We start from the raw sequence: 24,251 nt of genomic DNA, 5'->3' as shown, positions 1-24,251 counted from the left end.
ATTTTTTATATTTTTTTGTAAAATAACTGATGAAAGAGACAAATCTTTAATTTTTATTTTTTTTATGATTAGTGGCACTTTAAATTTGTTATGCTGGACAAAAGACATTTTTTCATGGCCTATTCAAGGTACGTTTGTGCTGCTGTCATTGTTGTGCGGGACTTTATATTGCAGTTTTATTGGGGTTTATTGAGTAAATGTTAGCAACATGCCTGGGTTCAAATTGTATTCACATCCACAAACAGTATGCAGCCTGTAGTCCAGTGTAGCTTAGACATGACTTGTACAGTAGCCTTGCTCTTGACTGAGGACCATTTTTCCTGCTGCTGGGAAGCTTTTATTAGATAGAAAGCTGATGATTGTTGAAGAGGTTAGTAATCTTAACCATTCCAAACGATTCTGAGCTATATTGCTCTTTCAAACTTAAATGCGACTGCATCTACTGTCATGCTGAAATAATGTGGTTGAGACACTTTAGCTGGTCTCTGATCTGCCTCAGCAGGCCCAGAGCACTCCCAGAAGGCACACCACACACCAACATCTGACGCAAATTTACTTGCTTGTCCTCTAATTTCCCATCTCACAATCAATTTATGCAGTGGTTATTATCACAGGCTTCCTCTCGAATTCTTTCCTCTATGTATCTTGTTTGGGTCCATTACAGTCAAGGACCAGATAAAAGGGAAGACTTTACAAAGGATGGAGGACAGACTGCGAGTCACTGTTGTTCTCTCATTCTGCCTCATGGGTTTTCTTTCTGTCACTGCATAACCACACCCCCCTTTACACTTCATCCATCGTAAGACAGTCATCCTTGTTTGTTCTATACATCTGTCCAGGGATACACTGCTTTTGCTGGAGGACCGCCCCCACTATTGATGGGCCAAACCCAACCATTCCTCCTCGATAATCATCTCGTTCTCACGCTCATTCTGGACAGTTGTGGGGAAATGTGCCAAAGACCAAAGAAGGGAGGACGAGGCGGAAAGACAGGCTAATTATGGAGGCAAGGAGGAATTCATGCCATGATGCCGGACATAAACGGACCATAATCCAAGGAAAGTTTATGAAGTGAGTGGTGTACTTGTCCTACAGCAGGTAGGTGTTTTTATTTCCTGTTGGTAGTGGTGGTGGCCATCTGAATCTACCGCTTTGTTAGTTGCCTTTGCTAATGAACAAAAGGTACTTTAGACTTGCATTGTACTAATCTATTTGTAATTAAGATCACAGTGGAAGCAGCTTGATAGGAGTAGCGGTGGTACCCAATTAGTAAATATTCTATCGAAGGCTTGATTTTGTTAGAATCTGCAATTTATTTAGCTTGTGAAAACAAATCTTGCAATTGTAAATTTACATGCTGTGGGATCAATAAAGGCTCTATCTATCTATCTATCTATCTATCTATCTATCTATCTATCTATCTATCTATCTATCTATCTATCTATCTATCTATCTATCTATCTATCTATCTATCTATCTATCTATCTATCTATCCTTTCTGACGTGATTTGCACCATCCACAGGCACGATTTTTGCGCTTCAGCTCACAACAGAAAATGCAATCACCTGACGTTGCTGTTCTGTGTTCAATGAGCAGTGAAGTACTCTTCAACGAGCCTGTGGGCTCAGAAGTTAACCGAACCCTCAGATGGGTAGAAGATGCTGACAGGGCAGCCACACTGACTCTTTAAACACATTTCTCATCTCGCCAATGACACAAAGACAAACCAAACATGTTGGTCAAAGAATTAGTCAATGCCACTCTCCAGCGTAAGTGTTTGATTCAGCAGGTATTTGATTAATATTATTTAAGAAATGGGTTATGTGGATAATTCATCATGGCGTCCATGCACTTACTAGAATGGAAACACATATTTTTATATGGACATGTGTCAGCAATTCAGGATCACAGATGGTATTAAAGTATTAGAGGTGACACAGTACTGCTGTAATATTTACTCCTGAAAGAGATGACCCAAATGACAATGAAAGTATATTCTCTGGAGGACAAAAATTCAGACATTTTGGTTAAATTAAACCTGGCGTAACAATAATTCAAACAGATTGACATGTTAGTTTACACTATAAACACCATCACAGAGAGCACAGAAGGAAAAAGTGGCACTAAAGTTAGTGGTACAGTATCCAAAGACTGCTTGTTGACAACATTGATGGTAACAGTAAAATGCCCCATCATGGGCATGCAAAGACGCATCTTATTTCTGTATTTACAGCGTTCATTAATACCCAACCCACCATGCAGAGTAATGTTTCTGACTTGGCTTGTGTCTCTAATTAGACTTTTCTGTTTCACCAAAACAGTTTATCTCCACTAAACGTTTCCTTTATGAAATGTAAGATAAGGTCATGCACAGATCACGAGTGAAAGGCTGAAAGGTACCTGTGGTTTCCTTGATCTTCGTAAATGATATCCAGCCACAGCTTTTATTAAGGAAGCTTTTAAATTACTCTTTGGTCATTCATTAAAGCATTAAAAACACATCTCTGGTCATTAAAATTGCATATTTAAAAGTTGTTTTCCAGGAAAAGAACCCCTTGAATGGCTTATATTGGCTTAGAGTGACTTCCATTAAAATGTGACGATCAATAAAATCCCTGCCTCTTTCTGCACCCATCCCTTCACCGACTGCTACAGCTCGAGCACACCAGCTCATGTCTGTTTGAATCTGCAATTTGACTTGCTGATATTGGAACACAGCAGCTTAGCCACTTATTTTTGTCATTACGTTTCTCCTAGCATATTAAAAAAACAACAACAAATAGACATGTCAACGAAGTAAAAAATAAAGAGGTAAATATACATGGGGTCTTTAACCCTCGTGTCGTCCTGTGGGTCAAAATTGACCCATTTTAAAGTTTGAAAATGTGGGAAAAAATATATATTTTCACAGTGAAACTTCTGTTGTACACATTTTTAACATTTCTGGGAAATCTCTGGACATTTTTTGGTGGGAAAAAAGAAATGTTAATAATGTTTAACAACATTCACATAAAAATCAACCAAAATCCAGCGAAATTCGCTGGATTTTGGTTGATTTTTTGTGAATTGTTCTTAAAGAAAATATTAGAAGTTTAACTGATATATATATATAATCATTTTAAATATTTTTAGGATTTTTTGGGAAGATTTTTACTCATTTTTTGAAAATATTTACAAGAATTTTCTTGCCAAATTTGGGGGATTTTTAAAAATCGAACTTTTAAGGGAAACTTTTAAGGAATTATTGGAATTTTCTTCCTGAAGGTTTTGCAAATTTTCAGAAATTTGAGGAATTTTTTTGCTGAATTTTTGGATTTTTTTTCAGACAAGGAAACAACATTTTTTGGTGGCCGAAAATGAAGACAACAGGAGGGTTAATTACTATCAGGGTCTCTAGCAATTAATAAACTATGGGAATAGAGAAAAGAAGCAACACATGAATGAGTATTAATTAAGAAAGTAAATATGGTGAATGAGTGAAGGCTGTCAAAAAATCAAAGCTAGTTCAAAGCATGGCAGATAATTGGAGCGTACAACTTTTTATTATCGAATACAAAAGGTAGCGAGGAAACAAACTGAGCCCAAAGAGCTGCCTGAACAGAGCAGATGTTGAGCCATGAAAAGGTCAATATCCTCAGCATCCCCTAACCCTTAATATCCTCCTCGCCACAGTCGCTCCAGATGGTGGAGTCACGAGGAGGAAAAGTGTATGCTTTCTGCCTCAAGCAGACCAATGAGGGTACGGCTCAGATAACCATACATGGAGAGGAATCACATGCAGGGAAATGGGGCTTCCTGGTCATCTTTAATGTGCGATCAATAGAGGCGACTGGTTTTAATGGATGGTTAGTGGTGCTGACTGGGTGTAATGAGGATCAATCGACTCATTGCAGGAAGCAGCAGATTGCTTCACTTCCAGACAAACGGCACCCAGATCTGGTCATTAGTGTTTAAGGGTGATATGCTCACTTGAGTAAATTAGCACTGAGTCCACAAAACTGCATAAAACTGTGTCGCTATGACCTTAGAAAAGCTCACCCTGGTTTATATTTGTCAGATGACATTTTGGCTCAAGCAGAGGCACATTTTTTTTTATCCTGCAACCAACCATGTGGCATTGCGCACAGGCATCAGCAACCACAAGCTCCAGAGATACTGTGCGGTGTTTTTGTTGTAATGTTGGTGCCTCTATTAAAAACATAATGCTTTCCATGAAATCATTTTGCCGCATGTTTTAACAATCAATAGCTCATCTCAAGTCATATACTACTGCTTGATGTTGGGAGTGGACGGGGTGGGCGAGTGGGTGTAACAGTTATTGGTTTTGGATGCCTGCAGCTTCCTCTCTAAAGCCACAATTTCAGCATGTGTTATTGTTAAATCAATGGGGACTTTAGGCTGCGTGCTCAATATTAACAAGCAGGCAACAGTGGAATGACTAAAGACAGCCAATACAGAACCTCAGTCTCTGGATACAAATGCAGTTGGCTTCAAACACTTTACTGTTCAGCCCATTCAGTCCAATTCTCCTTACATTTCAACTTTGAATTCAGCTACATTCTGGTTGGTTGTTGTGCAACTACTTGAAATAAAGCAAAGCTTAATGGAGGAGTCAGATTAGAAGCTTGGTAAATGATGGGTGGCTGGTAGTTGTTGTTTGGCATTGCTTGCTCTGGGCAGGGTTTGTTTTTTGGACGAGTAATCTTTTGTCAGTAAGTGCAGGAATGAAATATGACCAGCAGGAGGAGCATTAGGTGCACGGTGAGATTTGATGCTGATAACCTTTGGAAGGTACAAGCATATTTCAGGTATACCAAGCAAGACATCCTGCAGAACTCCTGTAACAAGAGTTGTGCATCACAGGCTCACTCTTTTTGAGCCTTATTCACTCATGAAATCTGAATCAGCAAATGAGGTGGTTTTTTTATTCGACAACAACGCACACACAGAATGATCAACTTGATGTAATCTGTTTTATCAAAGCCAGGAATAGCTACACACACAATCTGGTATTTATTGTTTTTACAGGGAACATGTGTTCACCAGTGTACAGGCAGCTATAGATTACCTTTAACTCTCCAGCATAAGTCCACACTTTGATGTTCAGTATCCCTGGTTCCTATTTCGAGTGTTTTCTGATGAGGGTAAGCATGAGCATCACGGTGTCTCAGCTGATTCTCCTGTCAATTAACATCCAAAGCAAATGTGATTGATTAAATTATCTATAATCTGACTTGTTGTCAGCAGTCTGCAGTGAGACGAGTGGCCAATCGTTAAAAAAGGAAAAAATTGTCTTGTCTCAGTGACAGCTTTCATTTTCTGCACCAGTGATTGATTGACTGATCTGAGTCGTGTAATCCCCAAAGTTATATTGGAACACAAGCCCATCCTGGCTGGCAGACTGTCATAGGAACATCTGAGCAGCTAATCACAGATACAAGGCTATGGAAACAACCCAAAGCTTTTAAGCCTTTCCAAGAACTAAATGAGGAAACCCCTTTCTTACCTTGACAGCATATTGCAACTTATGTAATGCGGATACGACAGTTGGCCTAAACTACTTTAGAACACAAAGCTATTGCTTAAAGAATTTTACTGTTCAGGATGATGCATTTTCAGAGCTAGACACCATTTGAAGTCCATCTACAGAGTGTCTAACCTAAAATCTGAGTTTAATTTGGAAGTCTGGAGTTAGAAAACTTGGATGTGATGAGGAATCTTGAGATCTGCAACACTGACAATAGGCTTTCAGTCATCCGGTGGTTGAATGTAGATGTATTCAGATGTCACTTTAAGAATTTTGATGGAATTGTTTCCATATCAGATACATTATGACTCTAAGAATAGCATTTTTAGATGTCTTTTAACATGTCTACAGGGGATCTTTAAATAAACTCCACTCTGTCTCCCACTCTGTATTTCTGTGAGAAGTGCGTGCCAGTCCACAAACATAACACCAGCGCACACAACGCTACGGTAAGGAGCAGAATTTCACCTCGTCATTATTCAGTAAGCAATCATCTGCCACAGGGTCCCGTTAAACCAAAGTAACTCCTAGAGGACACAACTTACATCATAACAAAACAATGTAGCCCATATTTCAAGAGATTGCTGACCGCCTAATGGTCGTTGTTTTGCTCTCCACAATTATGGTTACCATTTGATTTATAGACCTTTTTCCATAATGAAGGAAAGACCACCAACAAGGATAAAGCCATAAAAAACAAATGATCCAATACACATTTGGGAAAGATGACTAAAAAACACAACATTATTTAGGATTGTAAGTCCAATGTCTAAACTCACAGAACAGTGCTGCATTACCTCATGCTATTATGAGTGTTTAGTTCGCCCACTTTGTTTTATTTTGGTCGAACCAACACCACAATAACTGAGACGTTTGAAGAGAAACAGTTAACTGATGTAAACAAGAGTCAACGGTGAAGTATGTTGTATCAAATGTCTTACAAAATATATATGTAAAAGTTTAACTACTGTTTTATCACAAGATTTAAGCAGTTCTCTGAGAGTTTTTCTCTCAAAATATCAATTCAAGTCAGCTCTGAAGTCATTCTGTAGTCCTGACATTTAAACAAAGCACAGAGACTCATTAAGGAGAGCGATTATAACACTCGCAGTGAAGGTGGTTGTCATCTAACGCTGTCTTTATGCTAAACTCATCAGTGTTTGAAGCATTCAGCAATTGTACAGCCTAACCACACTCATAACCATAAAGTACCCCAGCAGCATTGCTGGTGACAAAGTAAATTTATAGACTGTTCAACATCTCCTGCTCTCTGTAGCTGGCTGTATAATTTCTCTGTTATACCACTCTTACCAACCATGCCTGCAATACTGTATTCCAGCCAAAACATACATCAGCCACACAGAATGTGAATTACAGAGTGCTACGCCAACTTGACCCTGAAAACTGGAGGCCAAAGAGGACTCCGGGGCACAGACTGATCCAGCCTCCCATGACAGGTGGATATAAAGTGGATATGAGCTGCCTGTTGAGAATGAATAGCTGAAGCAAGAGGCTCAAAATCAAATTACCTGGAGGCCATGCGCCAGGTTGTACGGCAACAAGAAGCTCCCCTGCAGTCACATACACCACCATTATAAAGGAGATGTCTGTAAAACTATTGAAAAGATTCAGGGATCCTCACAGATACAGAGCAGAGGACACAGAGCTGACACCACACATTCTGGATTGTTTTACTTGAGTCAACAGCATACACTGTATATAGAAACAGCGACGTAGTGAACATGGCATCAGCAAATGGTTTTAAGATTTGAGTTTAGAATTAGTGTTGCCATCTTGCCTTTTTAGAAACAAACATAACAATTGATGGGTGGATCTGACTGAGAATACTGAGGACACTGTGCATGGTGATTAAGCACCCTGTCAATCACAAGGTAGCCCCTCCCTAAAACATAACTTACTTTATCATCTATCTTACTTTAAATGGGATCAAAACTTACAAAACGAGCATCATGGTGTATTAGGAAAGTCCTGAAACTAGTGATTGAGATGATCAAGTGATTAGGAGAATGTTTATATGGGTAGCAAATCAAGGCAGAAGTATGGTTGTTTTCTTCAGTTGTATACAATCTGTAAAGTCTCCCCCTGCTGGCCATGATGAAGAATGCAGGTTTAAGGCACTTGACGTTGGTTTCACTCTTCAGACCTAGAGGCTACATCCATCTTTTATACACAGTCAATGATAATAATGACAATATTAGTTATCTCTGTAAGCTGCAGACAGAGTACATTGTGCAATAAATTGTATCTACATTTATATTTTCATATGTAGGGGGTGTGGAAGTTATTATGTAACACCTGAGACTAGAGCACAAAGAACACATGGTAAATTACATCCTTAAGTACTGTTAAGCTGCCTGTTCGTGTCTGATCTGATCAATCATTTTATAGAAATTGTGTTGTTTTCCAAAAAAAAAGAAGCAACTCACAAACTATTCCTGTCTGCAGTCAAACCTGCCGCGTCCACATAATATCTAGGACTAGGTTACAGGGTTTTTTCAGCATCGCTTCTACATGTGTAAAAACATCTAACATTAATGCAGCACAGTCTTGCACATGCCTATCTACTAGCGTGACTGCATTCATTCAGACTTGTTCAGCGTTGAATGCGATAGAAACATATTTCTAGGTCTGAACAAATAAGGTCATTGTAGCTTGTATGAAAAAGTGTGCTTTTTTAGACGCAAGACCAAGATTGCTGTGAGATTAACAGAAAGACGTGCATGTCTGACGAACTATAAGAACAGTGCAGATGAGCTACTAAAAGCTGTAGTTTGGAGGCTGATTGCAGAACTGGATGGACAATGCCAAATAAGCAATGAAACCTTTCATTGTTCTCAGCTCATGACTATATTTCAACTCACATTACTCTGTAGATACTACCTGTATGGACAGCTTTGGTGTGAACATGTAGTGAGTAAGATTGCTGTTAGTAATGGTTTATTCTGAGGGCAGGTGATGCCCTTTTGAGTAGAGAGGGGCAGGCATGCTGTGTGCTGCCCTGGGTGGTGTTCAGATAAATAAACAGAGGCGGCCAGCCACATGTGAGGAAGCCAACCTGCCTGCCAGAGGACAGTCCTCAGTGGGGCAGCCCTGGCAACCATTACTAAGGCTGGCTCTGGCACCGAGCCAGAACTGAAGTTTCGAGGCATTTTCACATGCCTGGCAATGTGTGGAGAGTGTGCTTAGGCATCAGTAAGCATGTGCTTGTCTAGACGCTGTGAGTGAACAGCAGAAAGAAGACAGTCTGACTCATGTCATCTCTGTGCGAGCGTGAGACAGAGAGGGATTTGTGAGGTGTTCAGGTCCCATCACCTTTAGTCAATTGAGGGCCAAGGGCAAGGAAGCAGAAGCACGTGTCACAGCTTGGCTGCACACATTAAAAGCGCCATCAAATGGGCAGAGAAAAGAAATTTATTAACGCTCGTGTCCAAGGAAAGCAGACCTCAGGCCCCTACAGAAAATATGTGCGAAAGCTCCACAACTCACATCAAGCTCACTGCTTGTCCTCATCTTGATGTGTACCTACCTTGGGCTAGATATACTCAATCTAACTGATAAAGTTTGTCTTTACTACACAAACTCTTTTCTTTCTTTAGAATTGGGTGTCTGATCCTGTACATTGTGGCTCTCTGTTTTGTGATTAATTCCTGTGTAAGTCTTACCTAAATAAAACAGTTGTGTTAACAGTTTCCATCATTCTTTCCTGTAGCTTAAAACAAGTGAAGGATTGCAGGGACAGCTCTGACTTCCTGATGGATACAGAGAGGGTATCAAGAGGAAGGGAGGGAGCCCAAATACATCACTCTTTTTCTTTCTACACAGAGACCAAGGGAAAATACTTCTATGTGGACACAATTATTTCAGTAAGCCTGCACTCTTGTAAGGATTCAGTCTTTAAGGATGCTTTTGGCTACAGTGTGAACCAGTTAAAGGACTAGCATTCTGTTTAATTTGTTTTTCTTGCACAATGTTTGTTCCTTATGTAACAGTACTAACCTTGTTTAGAGGGACTCAAGGTTGCTCTCAGGCCTTGATGACAACAAGCAGATGCTGCCTGTCTGTGTGTATCTGTGCTTGTGTAACTAAAAGAGCTGCTGAGAAAAATAAGAGTAGGAGTCTCAGTGCTTTTCTGTTTAGTAACATTTTTTCAAACATCTACCAATAAAAAGGTCTGAGGAGGGCTAACACGCCATCTTAAAACAGCCTCATCGTATCACTGTAATACCTCTGGACACATAAATGCCTTTTCTCAAAATACAAGGGCCTTTACTTATCTAAAGAAACTTGACCAACAGCTTGGGAATAAGAGGCGTTCTCGGACACTGAGAGCTTGGACTAGAAAAGCAGAGCTGAAGGGTAGAGAGATGACATCATCTTTCGCTAATACAAACCTGCTTGCCTTCTGTCTTTTAGATGAGGACACCAGCTCAGAAAAAAGTTGGCCAGCAAACAATGTTTAGCTGATGTGATTTGCCTCAATAACACACAAACACATACACGTCACACACACATACTGTATTGAGCTCATGTGGTCAGTAAACAATGTCCTACTTTCTGGAAACCTTTATTCCATTTTGTCTGCCAAAGGAACAGTGATTGCTGTAAATGTGCTAAGAGTAAGACTATGAGATGACATAAGCCTCATACAGAGTAATGGCAGACACAGGCTGATCCATTTCAGTAACACTAACTGTTGTGACAAGAGGCCTTCTGACTTAGGATTAGCCCATAAAGGCTTATATAATTTGTATTACTTATGAAAGCCACATAATAACCACTTGTACTATGAAGACAAGACGCATGATCTTGTTTAACCTTGTTTATCAGATACGCATATTTCTCTTTGTCCCTATTATTCAACTGCCACCTCCAATCATTTTCCATTCTTGTACCCGTAGGTAAAGGTAGCAACACAGTGTTGTGGAACTCAAAATCTCTTTTCCACACCATCCGGCCCCTCAAAACCACAAGGCAAAAGGACACTATGCAAGGCAGGAGAGAGAGGAGGGAGGGCCGACGCACAGGAGAAGACCTGTCCAGTGATGACTTGCTGTTTCTGCTCAGTATTCTGGAAGGTGAACTACAGGTGGGATGATGTGCTCACACTTGCATCCATTTTGTCGTTGAAGCCACATAAACTGTTACTGTAACTGCAGTCATAAGATCCTGAAACTAAAACCACTACTGCAATGTTTGTCACACCAGGCGAGAGATGAGGTAATTGCTGTTTTGAAATCAGAGAAGACAGATTCCTGTCTACTGGGAGCCCACTATGGCTTCAGCGGAGCTGCGATGGCACTCCATGCCCTGCAGAGAGACTCCCTCTGGGCCCAGCAGGACCACCTGCAGGATGTGTATGGAAAACCAATTGCTCAGGTACCAACAGTCAATAGCAAGAAACTAGACGCCATATGGAGTGGATAATCAAATTTAATGAGATGAATGCATTACTGTCTGACAAAAGAACATCTATTGCTGCTGCATCATTGCACAAATTTGTTACTTTGCACTACAGGTGTTGCATGTGGTGGATCTATCCTTCGGCAATGATTACAAATCTGGAAGGATAGCTTGTTTGCCCTCTGTTTCATGCAGTTCATTTTCATATATAAAAGTCTCTAATGAAGGCTTTTCAGAGCACAGTTTCTACATTATGTGACAGTGCAGTGTTGCAGTAAAATTACATTACATTAAATTGTATTTGGGTGGCTGAAAACTCTTGCAAGTCTGCATCTCAAAAGGTCATTAAATGAATCCCAAACTATATGGATGACTACCCATTGTAATATGAGTAAAATTATCCTATAAAACTACAACTGGGGTCCAGTTTAACAGTCATAAAAGCACAACTTGCCACATTTACATACTGTAGGCACTTCAACCTCCCTCACTCTGGGCAGCCCTGCAACAAGTCAAAGTGCACCAACATCTTGGTCTTCACAGTCCTCTGTTTTATTATCATTTTTCCCCTTCAGCTCTGTCACTTGGTGAAGGCCCAGAAGCGTTCCTCCCAACAGATGATGGAGCAGCTTCAGGAGGTGTCCCGCTCCCACAATGAGGCCCTGCACAAGCTAGAAGAGCAAGAGAGCAGCCACAGGGCTTTTATCCACAAGAGCAACTGCCTCACCAGTCTATTGGAACAGGACAGGGAGAGGTTTGTGCAACGGAACCTAGAGATTCAAAAGAATGCCTGAGCAAAAAAACCCCCCCAAAAAACAACATTGATATTTTATAGTTCCCACAAAATTGGTAGCCTGTATTGAATCTCGGCTTGTACAAATATCCATCCATGCCTTTTGGAATCCCTTCTGATGTAAAAGAGATGAGGATTTACAGCTAGCGTAGGAGAGGCTAAGGGATTTAAGTATTTCAGCATACTGGAACAAGCCAGACCTGAGCTCTGTGATGTACACTTGTGCAGGCTTAAATTCTTTTAGTCTGTGTTGGTCTGTAAAGCTCTTCATGGCTGAGTGAGCGAGCAAAGGCACTGTTGGCTCCTGCATCTCTACTAGACAGTGTATGTGACCTCAAGACAGTACTTAGAGCTACTCCACTCAGACACAGTCCATTACATCCTGGACTTGGTTAGACTTTGTGGCCAGCCTGGCTCTGTTCACTCTCCCTTGTAAACACATAAACATGCACTCACATGCAATTACATGTACAGTCTAAATTGGCACTCTCCTGCCCAATTCAACAACACCACACAGCACAGGATGAAGCCCTCTTCTAAACTAAGTAAATGGGCTGAGGGTTTGCTGGCGGATAGAAAGATTCCCTTCCCAAATAGGGAGCATATTTAGATGTGGCCTACAAGTATAGCTAGGTCTAACATGAAGGTGGTCACTGGTTCTCCTATGCAATTTAAGGCCAACAGCAGGGCTGTTTTGTTGAAGTCCCCGGTTGTCTCGGCTCATGTACCACCAGAGTCCACTCTGTAATCTAGCTGTGTAGAGACTGGACCCGCACTGGGCTTCCAGCCTTGGAAGGAGACTAGTTGTCTGCATCTGTGTGCCAAACTGAAAAAGCTTTACTGATCCACCACAGGCACACATGCAATTAAAGACCAAAAATAGTCACGGCAGTAGAGTGATTAAGTTTAGTAGAATTCTGTCTACTCAAATACAATGTGGAAATCTTAAACATGCACACATAAAGGCTTTGTGGTTCATCTTGGCCTAATGATGATGAATACATGAGTAGACAGCATGTCTGTGGTGTGGTGTGAACCCTGTGTGGCTTACGCATTCCTGAGCACTTGAAACACAAAGTTTTTTCATCTCCATGCCTACCCTCTTTAATGTCTTCTACTTAAAAACATAATCTGAAACATCATACTTACATTTATTAGCCGGACCTGATCAGCTGCCCAGTGGTGAAAGTGGGATGTTGCAGTGTCAGATGTGGACTGTTGAGGATATCAACTGGTGTAGTCTATATTTTTGTTTTTATCTTTAATATGATGGTCTCTCATTTTGAACCAAAACAATTATTGGACTTAATGATTAGTCAGTTGGCATAAAATGAATCTGGAAGAGTTTTGACAATCGATGAGATGTTATCTTTGCAGCAACAATGCCAAACATTACCTACAACATCTTAATTTTAACAAGATCACTCTAAAGAGCAAGTTTTTGTACTTATTTTCACAATTTTGTGAGGTTTTATAGACTAAACAATTAACTTAAGAAAAATATTGGCATAAACTTTGACAAAGAAAATCTTTGTTGCTGTTTTACTCCACCGCCTAATGAATGACATAATCCTGAATGCAAATGCGCAATCAAGCCAGAGGACAATGCCGTCTTTCTTGTATGTATTTCAAGTGTATTTGTTCTCAAGTACACACAAGAGTGCATTTTCCCATTCTTTACATTCCCAACTGCACTTCAGCTTCTTTGAGCTCGTCTCAAATAGGCTTGGGCTGTGCAACGCTTGCATTTATCCACAGGGTAAACAACACAAGGCACATGGCGATACGCCCGTCCCTTTCATCTCCCTCTCCATCCTGTCTTTCTTACTCCTTGCTTTGCAGTTGCCTAAATATTTAACCGAAAATACTTTCCACCCTTACTCCAAATCCTCTTCAGCTATCTTTCAATCTCCTTCTCTGTTTCTTTTCAAAGCATGTGCTCGGAGCCAAAAGAGCCACTCAGCCTGGTTTAAAATCAGCACCCCTCTTTCTTTTTCATTTCCCTGAAGAAGTAGCTCCACCAGGTGCCATGTGCGGAGCAGATGACCTGTTTTAGCTGTGAATTATACAGTGAATTCCAGTCACGCCATATAATCACTTTATGCTATAGTATGATCCCTGTTGTGTGTCAAAGGATGATTACATCTGCACATCACAATGCCAATGCGGCAATCTGGCTGCTCCAACCTCCGCTATCAGAAAATGCTTGAAGCCTGTGTGCGTTTCATATGGTCTGTCACCGAGCTGACAGCATCTCAGCATTAACCGCACACACATGTTCAACACGCAAAAGGCATCCGCGCTCTCATCTGTCCACTTGAATTCGGAATCACAAACTCTTCATAGACTTTATCCAACACCCACAAAGCACTTCTAAATCTATCATGTTTTCACTTCCCAACTGATGTGGTTTTCTCATAAATACATCATCAGTAAGTGCTACATATGTAGGAAAGGAATGCACACAGCCTACAACAGATTCTTTAATGGAGTCCTATGAGGCTGTACACGGTAGTGGTTTGGCATAAAAGCTACAATCAGCCCTGAAGTACGCATGCTCTCAACGTTCATCATCCTAGTGTAGTGAGTTAGCATGGAACCTTTTGCTGATTTGCAACAAAGACAAAGCATACCTGAAGCTGAATAGAGTAGATTACTAAAGTAAACTGTTGGACACGTTACAGTCCTGACTTATGATCGATCAGGTGACCACCAAAGTCATTCTAGTTTATCCCAAAGAAAACATGAAGGGCTGTACCAAATTTCAATCCATCCAGTGGTGGCTGAGATATTTCACTCAAAACCACAAATTTAGAGGAATTTATCCTCTGTTATCCAATAACTGTCAAGCCTGCTGGAGGTGCTAAGGGCAGAAGTCAAGGGATAACAAAAGGAGTTATCTTCTGGGTACCATGAATGACATTTCAGTCAGGATCAAAGTGGCCAAACAACCAACAGAGAGACAATACGATCCCTAGAGACACTGCTAGCATGGCAGTCAATTAAAAACCCCTCTTGCTTGGTTAAACTTGGAGGAGGAAACATTCTCTCGACTCCGCTCAAAGAAAAAGGATATGGTAAACTTGGCTGTGCCGTAGCACCCACAGCTGTTCTGTCCATCCCTCACACTCAAATGCGTCCACCATCTGCCTGCTCAGCCAATAATGTGTCAGAAGAAGATGTCCATAAATTACCATCGGAGTCTGGCAGTGCATCGATTCAGAGCAGAACCACTGCTCTGATCGCAAGCTGTTTGGCCCATTTATTATCTATACTGAGCACATGAGGTCATTTTAGTCATACCTACAATTTTATTAAACATGCTGATAAACTAAGAAAAGAAAGCCAGGAGAGAATACCTGAACAGCCGCTATTCTCTTTGCATCTTCAATGTGCCATTTGTATGATCCTATACTACAATACTGAGAGAACTGGATGAATTTAACAAAAGGCAGCAGAAAAAACAAGATTTTAAATTATAGCCCTGGATGAAAGTAGGAGTTAGGACAACAGAAGAGAGAGTGCTCTATTTACACAAGGAACATACTGAGGGTTTGAAATGACCTCTTGAGGGATCGGATCGTGCTTTTCATCGAGAACAAGTGATGCAGATGGCAGTCCCTCCTCTAAGAAACTGGACCTCATGAACTCTTGTTTGGGAGTTGGTCAGTAGATAGGAATTGAAAGGAATGAGGGGGATTTCTCTCACATTCCACAACAAGAGAAACATCTCAATAGGTCTCTATCTGTTCCTTGCAAAAATAATTTTAAGGGTCAAGGCAAAAACAAGTTCATTTATTAATCAGGCCTTCCTTTGACCTGTTAATGACTGGGCGATACAGCTGATAATTAATTTCCAAGTGTTTGGAGCATTTTGTATAATGTCCACTATGAAAGAAGAGTCACTGTTGATCTGTTCTGGCCTCTCTTCATCTCCAACATAAACAAAATAGCCTAATGAAGTTAAAGAGCAGTTTACACTAGAAATGTGGAAACAAATTTAGTTGAAATAAATGAAAAACACAAACAGTGAAACTCTGCTTGGATTTTGTTCAGTTTATTTTTCATTTCAACCAAGTGTTTCTTAAAGGTGTTGTGTATTTTAACGGAGCGCAATGGGATGTTTTTAACAAACCCCGAGTAGCCAAAGGGGTTTTACATAGCCAGTAATAATCCATCAGAAAATGCCTGGAGTTGCTCATACCAGATCCTGTGATTTGGCTTGGGACAACCCCAGTGCTGAGTTGTGGTACACCAATGGGCTGGAACTGTTGTATAATCTATAAACTCAGATCAGAACTAACTTTTCTGTGTTTTCAGTTTCAGTTTCACTCTAAAATTCCAAAAGAGAAAAAAAAAGAAAAGAAAAATAAAAGAAACTGTGTCCCCAAGAAGCAGGCAATAAACAACAACTCCGGCTGTGTGCCTGAGGTGCCCATTTTCATCCAATGTTTTAATTAAATTGCTGCTTGTGTTGCATTATTTACCCCATGACACAATTTATAATGGCCACTGCAGACTAATGAGTCACCATATGAAGTTAAACTTTCCTCAGAACTCCAGATAGTTGTACCCTGCAGAGCGTAGACTTAGTTGCCACTTCATTGGGTAGTTCTCACTGGGAGCCTTCTTCAACAGACCTGCAGTAACCCTGCAATCATAAAGGCTGCAGATTCTATCAGCGAGGGTAGACTGCACATTAGAAACACCACTCAGCCTAACACATCAACACCTCTCACAGACAGTTTTAACAAAGCATTACAGTCTTCCCAAATGACACCAACCTTACGTAACCGCCATTACAAACCAAAAACAATTAGAGATGAAATGTTATCAACAACAGCAATCCGAAACAGGCCGCCACAGTTGTCCTGAATCAATTAAGGGATTAAAGTGAATGCCAACCAGGCACAGAATACAGGCCTTACATCACTAACTTATGTAACTGACAGCATCGGTAACTGTATATCAAGGCAGCAGTGTCTCTGATGGAAGGAATTCTATAACACTGCAGATTTGGGATAGATGTAGATACAAATGCTGCTGCCATGAAAGGTGCTGTGTTGGGACAAAGGAGCTGAATGTGGAGCTGACAGAATCTTTCAAGTACAGTATACACACTGTTCGTACATTTGCTCCGATATGTAAACTGTGCGTGTGATTCCTTGTTGCTGTCTCTGACATGCATCTGAATGATTTCAGTGGGCGAGCTTTTCTTTCAGCACAGGATAGTCCACAGCAATTAGTATGAGGCTTTTCTGCTGCACACGTTTGGCCCTGTTGCGCAAGCTTTCACTGCATGTCATGAATGTGAACAGACCGTGTGGATACTCACGCCTGGTGTGAAAAAGGCTTGCGGATATAAATGTCCAACAAAGTGAAGTTTAAGTGCAGGTTTTTGGCCGTTTTGTAAATTCTTGCGTGATGGCAACATGACACAGTGGGAATAATTCTTTTACTTGGGACCTATATGGGTTTGCTTGACAGAAAAAATACCTCCAGAGGTTTATTTCCCCAGTGAAAGCTGGAACGAGCAGCCATAGCGCAAATAAGTGCTCCCAGAGGGGAACATGACCAAATCTATATTTATGTTTTTCTCCTGCAGCACGATCATCTAACAAGCTCAAAGAATAGCACTCTTTTTTTTTCTTAGTTACAACTTATGCCAGTTCTTGTGGTGACGGACAAGACAGACTCTGAGAATCAAAGTGTAACCTGTCATTCCTCGCCGCTCCACTGAGCACATAGATTTGATTTGAGTAATGCAACAACAAGAATGCGTCGAAAACGAAGGAATTGATGGCATGAGAAAGATAAAAAAACAGCAGTTACAAAATGTACAATCGAAAAGAAAGAGATATAGAAAAGGGCGCGGGGAGGAGAGGGAAAGAAAGACACAGAGAAAAGAGACATATGGATGTAATTGAGGGTCGATGAACTGATGATGTCATCTCCCAGTCAGGTTATCAGGCCCCAGGCAAAGCAGCTACAACTCACAAAACATGTCTCTCTTCTTAAAACATGAGAGCACCACACACATACACACGCACACACACACACACATGCACGCACAGAAACACCACACACACAGCATATAATACAGTTTGCATGCCTCTGGAAGAGTCACGGGTCCATGGACAAGCCATGCATGGTTAACATGTTTGCTCAAACTAATCCAATGACATGAGAGTGTTATCTTTTGGAGTTTTAATTGTGATTTAAGTTTTAGCTTACTTTGTGAGCACACACACACACACACACACACACACACACACACACACACACACACACACACACACACACACACACACACACACACACACACACACACACACACACACACACACACACACACACACACACACACACACACACACTCTGTCCTTCCCATTAGCCTCTTTGGCATGGCTGCACCATGACCTCATCTGCAATGGGCTGAACTCCAGAAAAAACACACACTTGCACACACACACACACAGCACTAGAGCCTGTACAGTCCCATATAAGGACTTGCTGATGATGTAATGGGCGCCACTGACTGCGAATGAGACTCAGTGTGCAGAGCACTTCTCATAATGTTTGGTTTTCCGGATGGAATGTCCACATCACTGGGATCTCCGGGAAAGGGAGAGGTGAAGGAGTACAGAGACAATTTATTCTCTGAGGATTGTAAAAGGACGCAGGCCAGCTCAACCGCACAGGTAGGAACTGCAGAATGTTGAACAGCGGAAAGGTGCGTTCAGAGACATTTACCACTTAAAAACTTACTTGACAATTGCCAGAAGAGCTGATACGGAAAAATCAACTGTTTGCTAAGAATGCCAAAGATTAGGCAGAGAGCTTGTCTTACAATGCTTAAGCTGACACTAAATAACCTGAAGAGCGCTTTAAAAAGTGTCAAAGCTTTAGAGTTAACAATAGCAAATCTGTTCCTAAAAAGTGTAGGTGCTTATGGCATTTAAATTTTAAGTTATAGCTTTTTGCAACTCTTTGCATTTACAGGGGTTTGCATACATACAACCATAAATGAAACTATATAAAAACTCATCTTGAGGTTAAGCCATGCAGTCTACTTATGCATGCACATCAGAAACTTACCGCTGCTTCCCAACCAGCCATTCATTCCATTTAGAACATCAAAATTTGCTATTTTAATCGAGCCGCACACAAATTCCAACTGCTGGTGATGCATTACTTTAATAGCAAAGCTGCAGATGCTCAGCATGTTATTAAGCTTGCTTCTCTTTACTTATAAAAAACCTTAACACAATGTAAAGCCTCATATTTTACATTTGCTATTAAATGCCCGACAGAATTTTCCGACATACGAACAGCAACTTTCCACAAATTACATATCAAATATTACAAACTATTTGCAACACAGGCAAACCGGCAAACATCTCAAGCACAAAATTTCCATTACTAATGTGTGGACTAACTGCCAGAACTTTGTGTTATCAGTTACTTTGTTGTTGCTTAAATCAAATTCTACTGCTGGTATTGTATTTTAAAAACCTCCAGTATGCAGCACTGGTAGAAAATAGTCCAAACTTGTTGATTTTAAATAGCAAAAATGAACTTGTGTGTGATCATGTTGAAGTGTGCGAGAGAAGACACAAAATATACAGTGTGAAATGAATTATGTACATCGCTGGTATGCATCTGGGGAATTATGTGGAGTGACAGCACTTGGTAAAAGTAGCCAGTCTGTAATTACTTAAAGAACAGGGGGGAATTCCTGCCTCTCCTAGCTGGAAATGGGGTGGCATTCGAGGTGCACAGAAGGAGGGTGATTGGGTGCAGCGTTGAGGGTACTCAAGGGTAGAGGAACTTCTTAATTAACAAATGCTCCCTGCCAAGAGACCATCTGCCATGCTAGTCAAAACATCCTCCAGAATGCATGTTGCCTGGAGAGAAATGCACAACACAGAAATGTACAGACACATCTACATGCCGTACGTTTTACAGGCGCGCATGGAGAGTTGCACCGAGAGAAAAGAAAGCATTCCTAGCCTCTGCAGAAATATGAGCAGGCATGAAATGGTTATTGAAATTTTTCATGAAAACAAAATAAATGTTTATCCTGGAAGTACACAAATTATTTCTGCACAAGAGGTTAAGTATAAAAATAAAAATGTGTTCTTGAAACCTGAAGTAAGAGTCAGTTACACAACAGAACTTGACCACATCATTCTGTTTGACATAAGTGCCCTTTCTTTTTCCTCTGCAGACTCAAGTTCCTGATTATAAAGGAGAGAGAATACCAGGAAATAAAGCAGGAGAAAAAAGAGAGAGAAGTCTCATTTCTAGAAGAGGAGCTGACCACGCTGAAGGCCTTTGCACTGCTGGTTGTAAAGGAGCAACGGCGTCTGAGCGAGCTGCTGGAGGAACAGAGGCGTCATATCACAGAACTGAGCGTTATCACTGACCATATCAACCAGGAGGCCAGTGCTGCTAAATCCAGTACAAAGGTGGAAGAGGAGCTCAAATCCCTGCATCTTGTGGTGGAGCGTAATAATCATTTTTCTGTCTCCCACCAAAGGCAGAACACCATGACAGCCCCGAGTCTGCTGTCAGAGGTGGAGGTACTGAGGAGGAGGGTGGTAGAAATGGAAGGGAAGGATGAGGAGCTGATACGCATGGCGGACCAGTGTCGAGACCTGGACAGCAGACTAGCAAAGGAGACCAGCCACTGCCGTAGCCTGAAGGTGGAGGTGGATAAGCTCAACGGCAGAATCAGTGAATTGGACAGGATAGAGGAGGCTTTAGGTAAAAGCAAACAGGACTGTAGTAGTCTGAAGAGCAGCTTGGAGCGAGAGAGAGAGGCTAGCAAGATGCTGTCTGGTGAGCTTGACACTCTAAGAGTCAGGGTGAGAGAGCTAGAGGCTGTTGAAGGCAAACTGGAAAAGAGTGAAACAGTAATCAGGCAGGACCTGGGCAAGCTCAGGTCACTCACCGTAGCTTTAGTGGAGGAAAGAAAGAGTATGGCTGAGAGGCTCCGACAAGCTGAGGAAAAACTCAGCAGGAAGGAGGGCAAAAGAAATGAGCAAGGTAATTTGGCATCAATAACAGAGAGACTGAGAGAGGAGAGGCAGCAGACGCTTAAGTCTAAGGCAGATTTAGAAGACAATATTAAAGGCATAGTGAAAGAGAAGGATGAGCTCCAAGACAGACTTAAAACTGAGGAGGAGAGAAACAGAGAGCTGCAAAGTAAAATAACCATAATGAAGAAAAAGCTACAGATATTAGAAAACAGGAGAGAAAAAGAAGAGAAGTACACATACAGCTCTATTCCAAATAACATCACCCATCGCTGCCAAACTGAGGACAACAAAGTCAAAGAACTGACCCAGGAGCTTGATAAGCTGAGAAAAAGGCTCCAGGACAAGGAAGTGTTGGAAGCAGAGCTAATGAAATTGGAAGAGGACTTTGAGTCTCTGGAAAGGAGATTCAAAGATGAACAGAGCAGGTGCCAAGCTCTAACGGAGGAGCTAGAGGTGTCAAGGAGGGAGCTTTCCAGGTACGAGCAGGCAGAAAAGCAAGAGGTCAACCAGGAGCACCTCCTCCTTTGCCGTCTTCAGAAGGAGCAGGTAAAATCCAGACTCTTAACTAGAGAAGTAGATACCTTGAAGGAAAAACTGCAGAAGCTGATGGGAACAGAGGAATCCATCTGCAGGGTGCAGATGGATCAGTCCACTCTGCAGAGAAAACTGACCCAGCAAGAAGCCAAGAACAAAGAGCTGGCCAGAGAGATGAAGGAACTGACTAGTGAGCTAGACAGGTATAGACGAATCAAGAATCTGACACCTGGCGCCAACAACAACTTCTCAGAGCACCATCAGACTACCAAAGCGGTACAAACTGCGCCTGCAGAGAGCCTACTGCCTGACTACGGCGGGCACAGCGAGAGACTGGAGGAAGAAAATGATGACAAGGACCCAAACCACAACACGGAGGTCATAAATAGAAGAAGCTCCCTCGTCAACAGCCTGAACAGCTTGAACAGTGCAAATAACAACATGAGCCAGTACAGCGTTAATTCAGGAATAGACATGCACCAAACAAACAATGGAGAGGTCATGATGTTAACGCACACACCGGGGCAGCCCTTGCACATCAAAGTAACCCCACATCATATACTCAACACAGCCACACTCGAGATTAGCAGCCCCACTGGAGACACAGCCACGTCCTACACCAGCACAGCCGTCATCCCAACCACCGGAGCTTCACCTAAGCAGAGAATCACCATAATCCAGAACTCAGGTTCGCCTGCAGTTAATCCTAAAACCCCCTCTTCTAGCCCTGACCGCACCATCTCCCCGCTAAATGGAGCACCCGTCTCCCAGGTGTTAAGCCCAAATTCATCACGCTCCGTCACACCTGACCACAACAGCTCCCCCATTCAGATCGTAACAGTCAGGACCTGCTCTCCAGAGCCAGCAGATGTTACAAATCAGGCTATCTTCTGCAGCACTCCGGAGCTGCAGAACAGCTGGCAACATCAAAAGTCCAACAGTGCTGACAGAAGTCCCAGTATCATCACATCAGAGGATAATAAGATCCATATCCATCTGGGGAGCCCATATATCCAGTCTTTGAATGGCCACAGCATCCCACAGCCTGTCGGGTCGTACTATCTCCGACATGAACAAAGGACTCAAGTGCTCGCAAATGGCTGTCATGTAAAAGGCGTTGGAAAGATTACAAGTAGCATCACTATATCCCCTGCTAATTCCCCTGCATCGCACTCTTCAAATATTACAGTCAGTGGCCTTTGTGATTAGGTCTAACAGCACACTTCCTCTAAGGAGAACCCTGTGTCTGATGTATTTGATAACAATCATCAAATAAACACTTTGCGGACTCCTACAAGAGCCTTAGTAAAACCTACATGATTTAGTTAGTGTGTCTCTGCATTTACTGACTTTAACAACTCTTTATTGTCTGTATGACATGTGTGCCTGTTGCTAAGTGAGACATCGTGCAACCAAATGTGTGATGTACTTTTCATAATGTTCTGTTTCATTCATGTTTTTTTCTCCTGTTCATTAAAAGTGCTTTTGTTGGTATTTATTTTCATTTTGATTACTTTTCAGAGGAGTTGGGTCGATAGCCAGTTTAAATGCAAAACAGCTGGATAGTCACTGAAAAAAAACGAGTAGAACCCTGGTTTGATGTTTGTTTGATGAATGACTGGGAAAGAAAAGTTTTACATGTTTGCTGAGCTGGTTTATATTGAAAGGCTGGAAAGGTTTCTGACACAGTGAAACTTGGAGCATCTAGTGCTGGTGGGGATTTTCAGGGATTATGGAGATTGGAATACTAAAAGCCTTTTTGATTTTGACTCAGAATTGGGAATTTCAATCATAATTATTAGAGTCTAATTCATCTCAGTATGACTCATTGGAAACTGAAAACTGGCATACAATTCAATCCCTTTTCAGCTGTTTCATAAATCCATTACCCCATTTTCTCTGCTTTTCCTCGTTAACAAAAACTAAACAAATAAAGCAACCCAAAATATTCTGCTCATTACATCTAATGCTAGCCAACCCTCACAGTTCAGAGATAAACAAAGACATCCCTTCCCAACAGGTAAAATTGTACATCATACATCAGATTCTAGTGTCTGTAAATTGGATAAGAAACGGCCAACTACAACAGGATTATTTATCTTTCAACTGTCAAAACTGTGTTAAAAAGAATGCAAGGGAAGGGGAACTATACGGGATATTTAAAGTTAATTCTACAATTACAGAAAAATATGAGTGTGAACCACTGAAGGCCAGAATGGTAATGAGGAAAAGAATATATTATTTGTGTTGGAGACATACAATCTACTGTTTTTGCTTCCAACATTTAGATTGGTAACCTTCACACATAAGGCAAAGCAATAATGTCAGAACATCTTGAAAAAAAATAAACGTTAAGCAACAGCAACTGATTTATTATCTGATATTTAAGTCAGTTGGTTCCTTTTTTATAAACTAGCAGTAAGTACCAACCCTGAAACCATAACAACAAGTGAACACAACATGCATTACATCAACCTCTTTTAAAAAAGTGCAACATAACAAATGTACAGTGAAACAGTGTGGCAGAAGACAGCTTTAAGAAATGACATCTAGTTACCAAAGCCATGATGAGCCGTGTCACATAAATAAGAGATTAGCTGACAAATTGGTGCACATCATAACATCTCTCGTGGAAGAGGAGGCTGGCAGAAAGCCGACACGCTGGTTGTGTGACGACAAATGTGGAGAAGCTTCAGCTACCCTGACATCACCGGTTGCCAAGGTGAGACGATGACAGTTTGAGGCTTGACAGAGGCCCCTCATGAGAATATTTGTCACCAGAGTGTGAGCATTTGGCCACGAGACACATCACCATAAAAGTCATACTGCTTCTTGCAAATCTCTGCTTCATTCTTAAGACTTCAAAGTCAATCCCACGCTCTATCTAACAAACTTCAACTCTCCTTTTCTGCCCTGTCAATTTTCTGTCAG

At 41.3% G+C, this 24,251-nt stretch overlaps 2 protein-coding genes across 3 annotated transcripts in view; one reads left to right on the top strand and one right to left on the bottom strand.

Moving 5' to 3' along the window:
* cmss1 (cms1 ribosomal small subunit homolog) overlaps nt 1-24,251 on the bottom strand; it is a 33,545-nt gene that overhangs the window by 5,514 nt on the left and 3,780 nt on the right. The gene's annotated exons all lie outside the window — the stretch shown is intronic.
* LOC111572877 (filamin A-interacting protein 1-like) lies at nt 952-22,814 on the top strand. Of its 2 annotated transcripts, XM_023276743.3 has the most exons (5): nt 952-1,098; nt 10,448-10,635; nt 10,755-10,925; nt 11,525-11,703; nt 19,973-22,814. In XM_023276743.3, exons 2-5 carry the CDS (start codon nt 10,534-10,536, stop codon nt 22,527-22,529), a joined length of 3,009 nt encoding a protein of 1,002 aa, XP_023132511.3. In that variant the 5' UTR covers nt 952-1,098; nt 10,448-10,533; the 3' UTR covers nt 22,530-22,814. The 2 variants fall into 2 exon arrangements, 1 of the variants encoding a protein (XP_023132511.3); XR_004847889.2 differs by lacking the exons at nt 952-1,098; nt 10,448-10,635; nt 10,755-10,925; nt 11,525-11,703 and adding an exon at nt 11,720-18,443 and having other exon boundaries at nt 19,973-20,114.

This window comes from Amphiprion ocellaris, chromosome 11, assembly GCF_022539595.1.
Source record: "Amphiprion ocellaris isolate individual 3 ecotype Okinawa chromosome 11, ASM2253959v1, whole genome shotgun sequence".
Taxonomy (NCBI): domain Eukaryota; kingdom Metazoa; phylum Chordata; class Actinopteri; family Pomacentridae; genus Amphiprion; species Amphiprion ocellaris.
Note: the sequence above shows the minus strand (reverse complement) of the source record. Positions and strands in the feature narration are given on the sequence as shown.